The sequence below is a fragment of the Boleophthalmus pectinirostris genome, unplaced genomic scaffold (genome assembly GCF_026225935.1).
Source record: "Boleophthalmus pectinirostris isolate CB_2022bp ecotype Guang Dong unplaced genomic scaffold, ASM2622593v1 HiC_scaffold_18, whole genome shotgun sequence".
Classification (NCBI taxonomy): Eukaryota; Metazoa; Chordata; class Actinopteri; order Gobiiformes; family Gobiidae; genus Boleophthalmus; species Boleophthalmus pectinirostris.
The window spans coordinates 5,892,023-5,906,536 of NW_026571133.1; the positions used below are offsets into that span (position 1 = coordinate 5,892,023).

The window sequence follows — 14,514 nt, forward strand, 5'->3', positions numbered from 1 at the left end:
CTTGTTTAATACATTTAGACAAATTATAATACACAAATTAACAGGCAATTTATAAAAGGGAAAAGAAAGAATACATGACATCTAAATGAAAATCGTCTCGTTTTCTCAGTTTTCTCAGATTTTGTTAGTTACTCATGGAGTTACTATCGCCAACAGAGCCCAGAGGAAGTCGTCATCCGCATGTTTCCAAACATTTTCTGGTTTTGTAACGCAAGCATGAATAGATCGGCTCAGTATCAAAATAGATTTATAAAAATTTTAGTATCGTAACAACACTACGATATCCACATTTGACCACGAAGCACCATTCTGTTTGTATGTTTATGTAAAAAGTATTGACAAATAATGAACAATACAAGCATCAATAATATTTCCCATAATCTTTATTTAAATTAATCTTAAGAGCACCATATTCACAGTGGTGTAAGGCGTGGTTACACATGAACATGAAAAATGAATGAGAAAGTTTTATTTATACAAGAACTCTTTTAGCCCAAATTCTGATAACAGCATCAACAGGGGCACAGAAAGGCAGAAGGATTTTTAAGCAATAACTTATTCGATTTAAAATTAGAAACTTGTCCAAGGCATTTAAAAGTAACATATTTATTATTATTTTATCGAAATTGCAGTAAAACAACTAAAACAGAAACCACGCGTCCTCAACATCTTTCAAGTTTAATATATTTTTAAATCCTACATTCATACACTCAGCATGCTTTGGAAGTCAGTAATGAAAAATGTTCCTCTGCGGCATCCGTACAACCAGGACCCTCTTCTTGTTAATTTATTTCAAAAAGGGGCCCGTGCCAGCGTTCTTGCCCTGGGCCCCCCAAATTTCTGTCGACAGGCCTGCTCAAAACACCAAGTACAATTCAATTTATCAGACCCATTTCCACCTAAAAGACGATTAAAATTAATGTGCAAAAACCTGTATTTCCTATTTCTCTCTTAAGTAAACAATTAGTTATTAAAATTAAAAAAAAAATACTTACAAGTCAATATTTTAAAAGCTAAATTTTACTATGGCACGGTGAGAACTATTTAAGGCTTCTCTTGATGTTGGTGGGGAGATTGGTTAAAATCGTATCATATTCTTAGCTGCAGTTGAGTAAATAAACTTGTACGATAAAATAAAACATTTTTGGTTTTACGGTGGGTTCCTTTAGGGCAGAGGGACTTTCAGATGACGTGTTATGTGTGCTCTGTAAAACATGCCTACTCCTATTGAAGTCCATCCCTTTTAGCATTAACGTGGTGGAGCTCGACCTTGTGCATGGCTTTATTTCAAGCGCTCGATGAGTTCCTGTGTGAGGCCCAGGTTCAGCAGTTGCATTGTGGGTAATGTAGTCAGGTGGGGAAAGGCTTTGAGCAGCTTCTCAGCACAGCTCCAAAAGACTGGGAACTGTCAGCCAGATTTTAAACAAAGAACCAGTCCTCTTGTTCTCCAGGATGTCCACGACTCCACCGTGAATGTACATACAGCCCGCCTACGAAACCACACAGGGACAGAATTAGTAATACAGGATGGTATATGAAGTGGGCAGCTATTCATTTTTTTTATTCATCATTGCATTTATGTAGTGCCTTTTAAGATACCCAAAGTGCTTTACAGTTCATTATTCATTTACTCAACACTCAGTGGTGGTAAGCTACTACTGTAGGCACAGCTGCCCTGGGACAGACTAACAGAAGCGTGGCTGCCAATCTGCACCATCGGCCTCTCCGACCACCACTCATGCACACACCACATTCATACTAGGCAATGTGGGTGAAGTGTCTTGCCTAAGGACACAATGACTGTTTTTGCCACTGGCGTCGCCCTGTGGCACCTGGAATTCCCAGTGGTCTCCCATCCAAGTACTAACCAGGCCCGGCCCTGCTAAGCTTCTGAGATCTGACGGGATCAGGCTTTGGCAAGTCGGTATGGCCACAAATTAGTGCTCATGTCTAATCATCTGCTCAACTTGGGTTTTTAAAGGTCCGATATTAAGCAAAACTTACTATGGTGAGCTTTAAGACATGCCCAGAGTTGTGTTTGGCTTCATTCACATGTGTTAGATTAATAATAATAGTAAGAAGTAAAAGTATTACTCAGTCTACATCACCAAAGCTCAAAATGCTCTGTTCTACCTTGTGATGTCATGTCCCTCCAATAGAAATGTTATGCAGTAAACCCTTAAGATCAGTAGTGGAATGTAACGAAGTAAAACTACTTTACTTTTTTTAGTACTGTACTTAAGTTAAAAAAAAAAGTTATTTGTACTTTACTTAAGTAGATTTTACAGTGGATACTTTTTACTTCACTACATTTTAAGAGCAGGTATCTGTACATCTGAACAGGACTGAAACGTAAAAGTATTTATTATTATTGTTTGAGACTGCTTGAGATTGTTTAAAAAGTATTTATTTTATCACGTTATATAATATTAATATAATTTGAGCAAACAAAAATATAGAAATAAAAACATCTAGAAAATCTAAATTAAAATCACTACATTTGAAGCCTTATTAAATCTCAAAATCTGCTCAAAATATAAGTAAAAATACACTTTCCATTAGGTACTTTCATACTTTTACTTTTTTCATGTGATACTTTTATCTGAGTATTTTTTTGCTCTAATATCTGTACTTTTACTTAAGTAACAAACCTGAGTACTTCTTCCAGCAGTGTTTAAAATGCACTTACCGGGGTAACAGCTGCGCAGTGGAAGTAAGCGGGCTCAGGCATCGTGGCTGGTAGTTTGATCCACTGGAAAGACTGAAGGTCGATCCTCCACAAATCTGATAAAATGATTTCACCGTTGTAGCCTCCACATATAAATACGTCTGTAACGAACAAGGGACAACGTGTTAGAAACTGTTAAAGGCACAAATTACGCTATTTTTGATCCATGTTATAATGTTTCCTCAAAACAAACAGACCTGGAGTTGTGTTTTGTTTTATTCACATGTTTAACACACAAACCCTGCAGATTTAGGCTGAGCTCTTCTCTTAAATGGAAAACTGCTCCACCTTGTGATGTCATGTGGTAATACAAGAAGTGCTCCATTGTGTTTAACTTTCACTAGAATCATTTGGATAATTTCAGCCCTGGAATTGCCAATCTGTTCTGAACAAAAGGTAAAAGGCAACTGTTCACTTGAAAACTACTACTTTGTGACATCACAAGGTGGAAAAGAGCATTTGAGCTTTGGAGATGTAGACAGATAATAATTCAGGATTACTCAAACGTGTGTGAATGAAAAAAAAAACAACAACTCCAGGCATGTTTTTGAGGAGGTAACACCCAGAGGTGGGACCAAGTCGTTGTTTTGCAAGTCTCTCTTAAGTCTCAAGTCTTTCACCTCAAGTTCGAGTCAAGTCCCAAGTCAAATACAAGCAGGTCCAAGTCAAGTCTCGAGTCACTGGCCCATAAGTCCAAGTTAAGTCCAAGTCCTCTGCTTTGAGCCTCAAGTCATTTCAAGTCTTTAAACCAAAGCACCAAATATAGCTTAGATTTTTGCAATTTTATATGAATTTTAAGATTAATTGTACTTACAAAATCATAGTATATTTATATATGAGTAATTATAGAGTATGTAAGAAATGTAGAAATTAATTTAGTATTTTTTTCCTTTTTAAATGTTTTGACAAGATCTTAGAGTGAATCATTATGGTCAGAATAGAAAGAATTCAGATTTAAAAGTGCTACTCAGGTCTTCTGAAGTCACAGGCCTCAAGTCCAAGTCGAGTCCCAAGTCTTAGTCCATTTTAAGTCAAGTCTCAAGTCCTAAAAATAGTGACAACATTTTAACATGGTTTTAAATTAACTTTCCATTTTTGCGTAATATGAGACCTTTAAACAACAGAAATCAAACAATTACAGGAAAATAATAAAACGACTCACTATTTTGTATCTGCACACAGCTATGACATCTCCTCGGAGCCGGATATCCTGTCAAAATGTCCATGTTTTAAAATACTGCAGTAAAGATTGACAGTACAAACAAATATAAAGTAGTCATACCTATTTTGTCGTGAGGTTTAGTTACAATCTCCTCCCAAGAATTGGTCTCTAGATTATAGGCATGGACCTAAGAAAATGAAAGAAATACATCAGTGAACCACGTGTTAGTTAAATAAAAAAGACATTGTGACTGGGAGTAGTTAATAAGCAGTTGTTTCTGTCTCCTCCTTACGGGCGACGTATGTTTCTATGTACGCATGTAATGTAAAAAAAAAAAGTAAAGAAAGTCCATATGAACTAAAAAAAGAAAAAAAAAAAAAAAGATTGCTGCATGAATCACTCTAAATACAACTTGGAGTGGCTAAATGAGAAGAGCAACAAGTTTAACATGGCTGAAAGCTCTTAAAAGTCCATTTGCAGAATATGTCTCTTTTAAATCAAATAATGGATACTAGAAAAAGCTTTAGTCTGAACAGATGTACAGTTTACCTTGTCCAGTGGGTAAGACGTCCACGATGTGCCTCCTCCCAGAAGATAAATCCTCTGTCCGTCATGTGCTATTTCATGTCTGTACCTAAAACACACAACAGACGACTGTGACGACTGCGGAGGACCGGCTCACGAAATTAATTAACTCATAAATCAGATTTATATTGTGATTTTCGGACACTCAAGGACACTTTATTGTATTATACATTCACTCCACACTGGTGTTTTTTTTTTTTTGTAGCCACAGCTGCCTCAGAAACGAGGCTGCCAATCTGCATCATCAATCCATCCAACAAACACTCACGCACACACACCACTTTCATACTAGACAAGGGATCTCCAACCTTTTTCACCGGGTAAGATAATGTTATAAAATGAAAATTCCAAAGAGTTACTCATTTTAACGGTCTCAGTAAATAAAGTGTACATAAGAGTCATGGCAAGACTTAGATGGGGTACACTTAGATAAAGTCAGGCATCAAAATGATAAATTTACAATAAAAATAGGCAATTAATTCATCAGATTTGAGTTGAGGACAATATGTGTCATTCAGAAATCCCTTGGCGACCTACTTGGAAGGGCGTGGAGAGCTAATGGTAGCTCCCGAGCTACAGGTTGGAGACGCCTGTACTAGACAATGTGGGTGAAGTGCTTTGCCTATGGACCCAATAGTTTTTTTTTTGCCACTGGCGCCCCCCTGTGGCACCTGAACTTCACAGCGGTCTCTAATAAACCTTCTATTTCACGTGTCCTGCTTTGACCTACATATTTACTTACTTTGTTATATTTTGTTTTTAAAAATTAATTAATGGTGGCTACATAATAATATGGATTACTACTACTACAACTACTATTACGACTACAATTACTACTACTACGACGACGACTACGATTACTACGACGAGGACGACTACAATTACTACTACTACTACGACGACGACAACGATTACTACTACTACTACTACGACGACAACGATTACTACTACTACTACTACAACGACGACTACGATTACTACTACTACGAAGACAACGACTACAATTACTACTACTACTACGAAGACAACGATTACTACTACTACTACTACGAAGACAACGACTACGATTACTACTACTACTACTACTACGACGACAACAACGATTACTACTACTACTACGAAGACAACGACGACTACGATTACTACTACTACTACTACGACGACGACAACGATTACTACTACTACGACGACGACGACGACTACGATTACTACTACTACGAAGACAACGACTACGATTACTACTACTACTACGACGATGACTACTACGACAATGACTACTACTACTACTACTACTACTACTACGACGACTACTACCACTACGATGAGGACTACTACTACTACTACTACTACGACAACAACGACTACGATTATTACTACTACAACAACGACGAGTACGATTACTACAACTAAAATTACTACTATGACTGCTGGGGCCAGTATTTATCACAGGTACTTTTTTTTGTACTAATGAGGAACTATTTGTTATTTTTCTGTACTACAATAAGATTTAAGCAGCAGAGGGTTAAATAAATAACTTCAATTACTAATTTTATCATATTGCCCATAATCTACTAATACAGATACAATACTACACTTAGTTTTGTATAGTAAGTGTAAGCACAGGAGCATATTCATAGGAGTTAGTTAATAGTTAAGGTTAGGTTAAGGTTGCCCATTACCGCTCCTCTGGGAAGTCGTCTGGGGGATTGTTGGGTTTAAGATAGATCCATTCTCTAGAGGTCAGGTCCAGTCTGTGCAAATCTGTGCTGTAATTGTACCCAGTCGTGCCACCAAACACGTACAGAAACCCGTTTATAATGACCATCGCCTGGAAGAAAAACAAACACACACTCATTTCAGTAATTATTAAAAGGAACTGTGTGAAAGATTTTGATTCAACTCCATAAATATGACCAAACTCTGTCCCCTAGGCCCGTCACGGTAATTACTTTGAAGAATAATTATTTGACATATGAAAGTCTGAACAATATACAGTACTTGGAGGTTAGTATTTATAGTGTTTATTTTCTTTGCATTAGTAGGTAGGGATGGGACAAGATCTCGTGCCACAAGATCTCATGAGACAAAACTGCCGCAAGATCGTGCACACAAGAGAAAAAAATCATCTCTTGAGGGTTTTTTCCAGTTGTTTACATTAGGATAAGACAAAAAAGGGTTATGGGTTGGTGAGTTACGTCTCTTACAGTTCCAAAAAGCAGCACTAGAATAGAAACAAAACTATGAAATCAAATAAATAAAAAAAATCTGAGATCAGAAACTGAATTGCAAAATGTATTTATTAGAAATTATGTTAAAATCTTATTTTATGGACCCAATCTCATATTTTTTCTCGTCTTGGGAAATTGTGTCATCATCCCATCCCTAATAGTAGGACATTTTTTTAAATTTTTGCCACAGAAGTTGACTCATTAAAGATGCAAACTAATAAGTACTAAAGGATTTCGGCTGTTTATTTATTGCAGCTCATCATATTTTAACAATATTGTAGATTTAGAATAGTTTTTGTGGTTTAAATCTTGAGTTTTTGTGTCAGTGGCATAAATTAGTTTGAAGATTATTGTTTATTGTCTATATTTACTTCATCAATAGGCTCTGTTCACGCATACGTCACAAACCAGGAAGACGTTTGGAAAGATAAGACAAACTTCTGGTGTAGTCATTGACAATGGGCTCGCTTAACATGGATCTAATAAAACCGACTGTGATAAAACCCACTGAAGTAAGAGGAATCATCTTGAATTTGGTGCCCTCGTCTCTTCTAATCGCATGTACCCAGTGCGCTCGGAGTTCTGTGTCTGTAGGGAAATGATGAAAACTGAGGTACGGTTGTAATTGTTGATGAGCTGAACATAACAGAACGCCACAATGACATTTAGATGAAGAAAACTGGGTCTGGGAAGTTGTTATCGCATCTTTCTAAACGTCTTCCTGGTTTGTGAAGTGTGAATAAAGCCAATATATCACACTTATAAACGTGTTATCGTGACAGACCTAGTGTCCCCAGAGATGAGGTAAACATGTTTAAATCAAATATAACTTTTACTTATAACAATTGTAATGGTGATTTATTCTTAGTTGCAAAAACAATGGACATGATGGCCAAGTTGTTTATCATAATTTACAAGTAGTGTTTTGATACTCAAGATGATTATCCACTCAGAAAGCAGAATGAGCCTCACATGAGTCTCTCATTTGCGTTGCGAGTTTCACTGGTAGATTAACCCAGATTCAGTTACCGTATTTTCCGCACTATAGGGGGCACTTAAAAGCCTTTAATTTCATAAAAAAATGACTGCGTGCTTTATAATCCAGAGCGCCTTATATATGAATTTATTGGGGTGTCTTAGTACGACTTTAGTAAACTACAAAGCCGCACCACTTGCAGCATTACGGCTCCCGTAGTCAGGAGCATCGCAGAGTAATACATACTGTGATTCCTTTTAATATCAAAATGCACCTGTCAAGAGACACACTTACACCTCCGACTTTAAACTCAAGGCTGTTATAAAGTTTAAGTGTGATCTGCGTGGGAGCAGTGTATGAGAGAAGGAGAACACACATTCAGGGAGACAGCACCGAGCGACTTACACCACAATCTGCCAACGGATCGTGGACACCCGGGCTAAGGATCAATATCAACTGTGGTCTGAGCTTCCACCAAGACCGAAATCATCACTGAACTGCCAGGTAACAGTAACCACACTGACTCGGATAATGATGAGAGGGATGTGGGCGTGCTGGACGCCGTAATCACCCAACTGTTTGAACAATTATGAGTTAGTGTGAATACACTAACAATTTAGCGTCTCAGACAGTATTTTTTTAACGCATTACAATTGAACAATTGAAGTTGAGAGTTATTGTGAATGCGTAAAATAAAGTTTGACTGACTTATCCTACTGTTGTGTTTCGTTTAATGCGCCTTATAGTCCAGTGCGGTTTATTTGTGAAATAAGTTTTAAAATAGACCATTCAATGACAGTGCGCCTTATAATCCAGAGCGCCCTATAGTGCAGAAAATACGGTAATACCTTTTTGAAAACAGTAAGAGTGCAGTTATAATGTTTCCTCATCAAACCATACCTGGAGTTGTGTTTCGTTTCATTCACACAACATACAGATCCTGAACATTTTGGATAGATAAAATAATAAATAGAAGGTCACTCAAACATGTGTGAAAGAAACAAAACAAAACACAACTCCAGTATGTTTTTGGCGAGGTAACAACATTCTAACACGACTTAAAGTCAATTTTGTGTAATACAAGACCTTTAATTAAATATAGAGGATAATACAACCACACACTGAACTAAAAATATAATAAAATCTGTAGTCACCTGTCCATATATTCTGTTGGGCTTCTTTCCGCGACAGTTGAGCAGTGACCAGCGTTTGTACTTGACGTTACAAACATGAACGTCGTTGCTGTTATTCTCACCAAAAGGGATGCCAGTGCCGCCAAATACTAGCAGATTGTTCCCGTGTAAAACAGCTGAAACAAAAATGACATTCTTACATTCAGTATTGCCAATAACAAAGACAGTGTGCAATTTTCAGGTACCAACAAAATACTCTTTAGTGAAAAAATAATTAATAATGGGTGAGTAGTACTGTAATAAGTAGAGCAATAAATATATACATTCATTTGCATAACAATAGGAAGAAGTAGTGTAACGTATGCAGGATGTCCTCTTGAGATTTTGAGTTTCTTTTATATGTGGGACAAGGCCAAGGTACCGGCCAATAGAATCAATGTACATAAAGTACTACATAAATATAGTAGTGTATTAATAATTATTTATTACAATAGAATTACCATCAGAAATAATCACCAGAGTTATTATATTTGAAATGACATACTACTACTACTAATCCAACAACTCCAACTACTACTACTACTGCAACTCCAACTACTACTACTACTGCTGCTGCTACTACTACTGCAACTCCAACTACTACTGCAATTTCAACTCCTACTACAACTACTACTACTAGTACTACTGCAACTCCAAATACTACTGCTACTACTACTCCAATTACTACTCCAACTACTACTACTACTACTCTAACTACTATTACTACTGCTACTACTACTCCAATTACTACTCCAACTACTACTACTACTACTCTAACTACTATTACTACTACTACTACTACTACTGAACTGCTACTACTACTGTTACTCCTACTTCTACTATTCCTACTCCTCATACTACTACTACTACTACTGAACTGCTACTACTACTGTTACTCCTACTTCTACTATTCCTACTCCTCATACTACTACTACTACTGAACTGCTACTACTACTGTTACTCCTACTTCTACTATTCCTACTCCTCATACTACTACTACTACTACTACTACTACTACTACTACTACTACTACTACTACTACTACTACTACTACTACTACTACTACTACTCCTTCTATTACGACTCCTCCTACTCCTACTACTACTACTACTACTCCAACTCCTACTACTATTACTACTCCAACTCCTACTATTACTACTCCTACTCCAACTACTCCTACTATTACTACTACAACTACTAAGGCCTACTTCAGTATATTGACTTAACATTCAATACATGATAAATGGAACAGTACTTTTGAAGGTGAATATTTATCGTAAGTACTTTTTTATTCCTTTGTACAAATGAGGAACTTTTTGTTATTTATTCTACGATAAGATTTAAGCTGTAGAGGGTGGAATAAATAACTTCTTAACATTACACATTATCAATATTAGCAAACTACTATTTATTTACTTATTTACTGGAGCTTAAATTTTTAACAATATTATATTATATTATATTTAAAATCATTGCATTAGTTTGATTGTGTCATTGGCATAATTTACTCTGAATATAATTGTTCATCATTTTCAGCAAAATATCGTACTTCCAAATTTGTTAAGGCCTATTCTACTACTACTACTACTACTACTACTCCAACTATTACTAACACTGACTACTACTAACTACTATGACTATTACATGACTCATGATTCGACAGCTTGCATAAAAGCTGTTTAACCTGTATCTTGGTTTACTTATATGCTTTGTCGCCCATTTCTTTTTCCTTATTGCCGTACAGGGAAGATTGTTAGGTGATACTGGATTAGAGTGAAAGGAGATTAAAGATTTCACATTTGTTTTGTTACGTGTCAATAACACATAATATTGGTTAAATCGTGATGTTTCTTCTCAGAATCATCGTAAAATTAAAACTGGATATTAGGACATCCCAATCTTTATTATTATATTTTATTTCGAGCCATGTCACAGCAGAAAAATAGAAAGTGGTACAGAGATTAATGCAGTCTGTATTATTTTAATCTAAGACTGACTCACACAAATGAAAGACTGATGCTTGAAATAGAGTGGGACGAAGTAAGAAGTAACGCTTATTTTTAACCCACTCCAGTGTCACAAAAGATGTTTAAAGGAAATAAAAAGAGAAATCAGAAATCAAAAAATATTTAAATACTATAATCAGGATTTAAAGTAGTGACCTGAAGTGTTATTAACAATGGAAAGTAGTGACCTAAAATATAGTTAATAATTTAAAAAAAGCATAGGTAATCCTTGAAACAAAGACAATTCAAAATGTATATAAAAAAAGATAATTCATATTTAAAAAGTCATTAATTATTTTAAAAAAGGAAGGGAAAGAAAGAGGGTAAGAAAAAATACATTGAAAATTATGCTTTAAGATAGTAGTGAAAAGATGAGGAAAGGAAACGATGATGGTGAAAATAATATTAGTTAAGTAGTGACTAAACTAGGAGAAGGAAAAAAAAAAGAAAAGAAAATGAAATTATAAATTGGCCAACATATATAAATATAAAAGGGCCTAGCAATATGGTATGATACACAATACTTTAATTTTTTATTTACTTAATTTTGTGTGTTGGGGGGAAGGGTGGGTTTTTATGTTTGCTTTTAGATAATGTTTTATGTTTTTGTATCTTGTTTTCAAATTTATTATTGTATTGTACTGTATATTTTGTTTAATGTTATATTCTATTGTCTTTAATAAAATGTAAAAAAAGCGTGCAGTATAGCTGACAGTTTTGTTTATGTCTCTGTATATTTACCTGACATAGACGCTAGCTCCGTGGGCATGTACCCCTCTGTCTGAATCTGCTGCCATCGTCCTGTCGCAAAGTGGTACCTCCACAGCTCTCTGAACAGTGGGTAGTCTTCATTCTCTGAGCCTCCGGACTCGTCGTAGTCTGGGTTGTATCCTCCAAACACGTAGAGATTTGTGTTATCGGCAACGCAGCGATGTCCACTCCGTGCAGTGGGTGTACGCTGACCTGAAAACACAGACTTTATTACACATACATGGACATAGCTCAATTTCTAGGATGTAATCTGAATCTGAGACATGTTTTTAATTTCCATCTTAATGTTGTCCTTTTTAATACATGTTGATCAATGTCTATAGTAGTGTTGTCATGATACTAACATTTCAAACTTGATTTCGATATTAAGGACTAGACTCGATACTCAAAACAGACTCCTATACCAACATTAAGATCAACATTAATACATAATACTTCCTTTTATATTACCATGTGGGTTTATAACTGTGTAATCCCTCAGGTTTTGTAGTGGTCCATGGGCTCTTTAACCTGTTCTGTTACAGCTCAAGATCAGTCTAACGAAATTCAGGAAAGGTTCTAATCAGACTGGCGCCACCTAGTGCCTCCACTCAATTTCATTTCTCTCCAGCGACTAGATCAGGAATCAAAATACAATAGACGGTTCGCAAAAACCCCGGAAGTGCAAGTTTGGGCACCAGCCAATCAGCGAAGAGTCATACATTCAGTGTTGTTAACGATTCCAGAGATCGAGGAATAAATAAAGAGAAAAAAGAGAATGTTTGGTGAATTTCATCAAGGGGAAGACGTTATTGGTCTTCTTCCTATGAGATTTGGGAAAAGCTTAATATACCAGTAAACCCTATTAGCGGTGCATTACATACGTGACAACCAAATAGCAGCGATTGGTTAAATGATAAAAAGTACCTGCCTACTGTCGAGTGAACGAAATCTAACACTCCGAGGTCAGACGGTTTCTACGAAGTGAAACCAGCTGATGAATCAGGCTAGAAAGGTTCATTTCTGTCCTGTGAATGTGACTTTTTTAGTATCAATACTTGCTCAAATGAATATCGATTCCAGCTTTAGTATCACTTAGGATCAGATTTTTTGATAACCCTAGTCTATAGTCCTGCATATTTACCAACCAACTCAAGAAATCAGATGGCAAAATGTTAGGATCATGTTAAATTGTAAATAATTGGTTGGTTTAAACATATTAAATATCCCTAAAATATACTGCTTTCAATAATAAAAAAAAATTACAATAATCTTGCAACCTCCACTTTGGGAACCCCTGGAATAAGATGTATTGTCCTTTTAAAAATTAAGTACAGTATGACCAACAGATTGTTCCTGTGTAAAACAGCTGAAACAAAAATAACAAACTAATTATTTTATCAACACAATTAGAGTGTCAAAGGACTTGGGGGGACGATAATGCAGACTCTTTTCTTGCATGCAATGACATTTTCAGGTACCAACAAAATTCTTATCGGACACAGCAGCTCACTGGTCCAGTAGCAACAAAAGCATCAAAAATAATGAATGATGGGTGAGTAGCACTGTAATAAGTAGAGCAATAAATACATACATTCATTATTTACTTATTTATTGGAGCTTATATTTTTAACAATATTATATTTAAATTATTGCATTGCATCTTAAGCAATATATCATACTTCCAAATTGGTTAACTACAACTACAACAAAAGAGTATCGATTCCAGTTTTAGTATCAATTAGGATCAGAATTTTTTTTTTATAACTTTAGTCTATAGTTCTGCATATTTACCAACCAACTCAAGAAATCAGTTGGCAAAATGTTATAACAGGATCATGTTAAATTGTAAATAAATGGTTTAAAAATATAAAATATCCCTAAAATATACTGTTTTCAATTTTTAAAAATATATATTAAAATAATCTAGCAAAATCCACTTTGGGAACCCCTAGACTAAAATGTATTGTCCTTTTAAAAATTAAATACAGTATGAACAACAATAATTTTAATGAATTAATCTTTAAAAACAAGGCAAACAACAAAACTAAAAGAGAAACGATAGAAAAAGGGGTCACTAACTATGGATAATGCAGTGACAGATGTTTATGATTTATTGTAAAGAATTATAACATAGATCTAGGTACAAAACATCAGCTTGTCGTAAAGAAACGCTGTGGAAATGACACAAACAGAAGAACAAATACAAATGTAAACAAGCAGAGAATTTTTAGTTAGCCTGCTGGTTTAGCATAGCCACACTGACCATATTTACAACCACTAACCACGCAATAAAAAGCATGCAATAAAGACTAGCTGTAATCTATAGCTTTGTGGACTCGTGTTAGATAAAATATCGTTATAAATATTGTGGTATTTTGGATATTTTTTTGACACACCTGCTATGATCGCTCGGTGAGGTGGAGGCCTGCATGTTACTTTCTCAAACGTGTTTAGCAGACTCCTCTCATCTCCCGAGCGTGACATCCTCTTCCCGGCGCAGCAATGGCACAATAAATAAGCGAAATATCAACTAAAGTGCTCGTAAAACATCATAAAACGTTGCGGGATCGCCTCTTTGAGATGGTTGACATTTTTCAGCCGAGTGGCGATACCGTGGGCCAGTAGATCCACGGAGCCAATCAGACGCGCTGTTATTAGGAGAAGTGGGCGTGGCTACGACCAAAACAACCGGGGTCGAAGTGCATGTCAAAAATAACGTAAAACATTAAACCTAACTTTTTTTTTAAACTTTACTATTTAATTAAAATGTCGTTGTAAATGTTATAGGCATTATTAACTATTTGGTGTTTCAAGTATCGAAAAATTTAATAAATTACATGCAAATGAGGTCAAAGTGCATGTCAAAAACAACATAAAACATGAAACTTAACTTTTTTTTTTTTT

General features: G+C 35.7%; 1 protein-coding gene and 1 pseudogene across 1 annotated transcript; both read right to left on the reverse strand.

The window, feature by feature from the left end:
* Positions 1–365: 365 nt before the first annotated feature.
* On the reverse strand, positions 366–14,229 carry klhdc10 (kelch domain containing 10). The gene is given in 10 exon segments (XM_020927399.2): positions 366–1,382; positions 1,384–1,490; positions 2,690–2,829; positions 3,891–3,938; positions 4,011–4,077; positions 4,440–4,524; positions 6,155–6,303; positions 8,834–8,988; positions 11,599–11,820; positions 14,007–14,229. Coding segments are annotated over 10 exon segments (1,161 nt in total). The 5' UTR covers positions 14,095–14,229; the 3' UTR covers positions 366–1,282.
* On the reverse strand, positions 1,821–1,938 carry LOC129409108 (5S ribosomal RNA; annotated as a pseudogene).
* Positions 14,230–14,514: the final 285 nt, after the last annotated feature.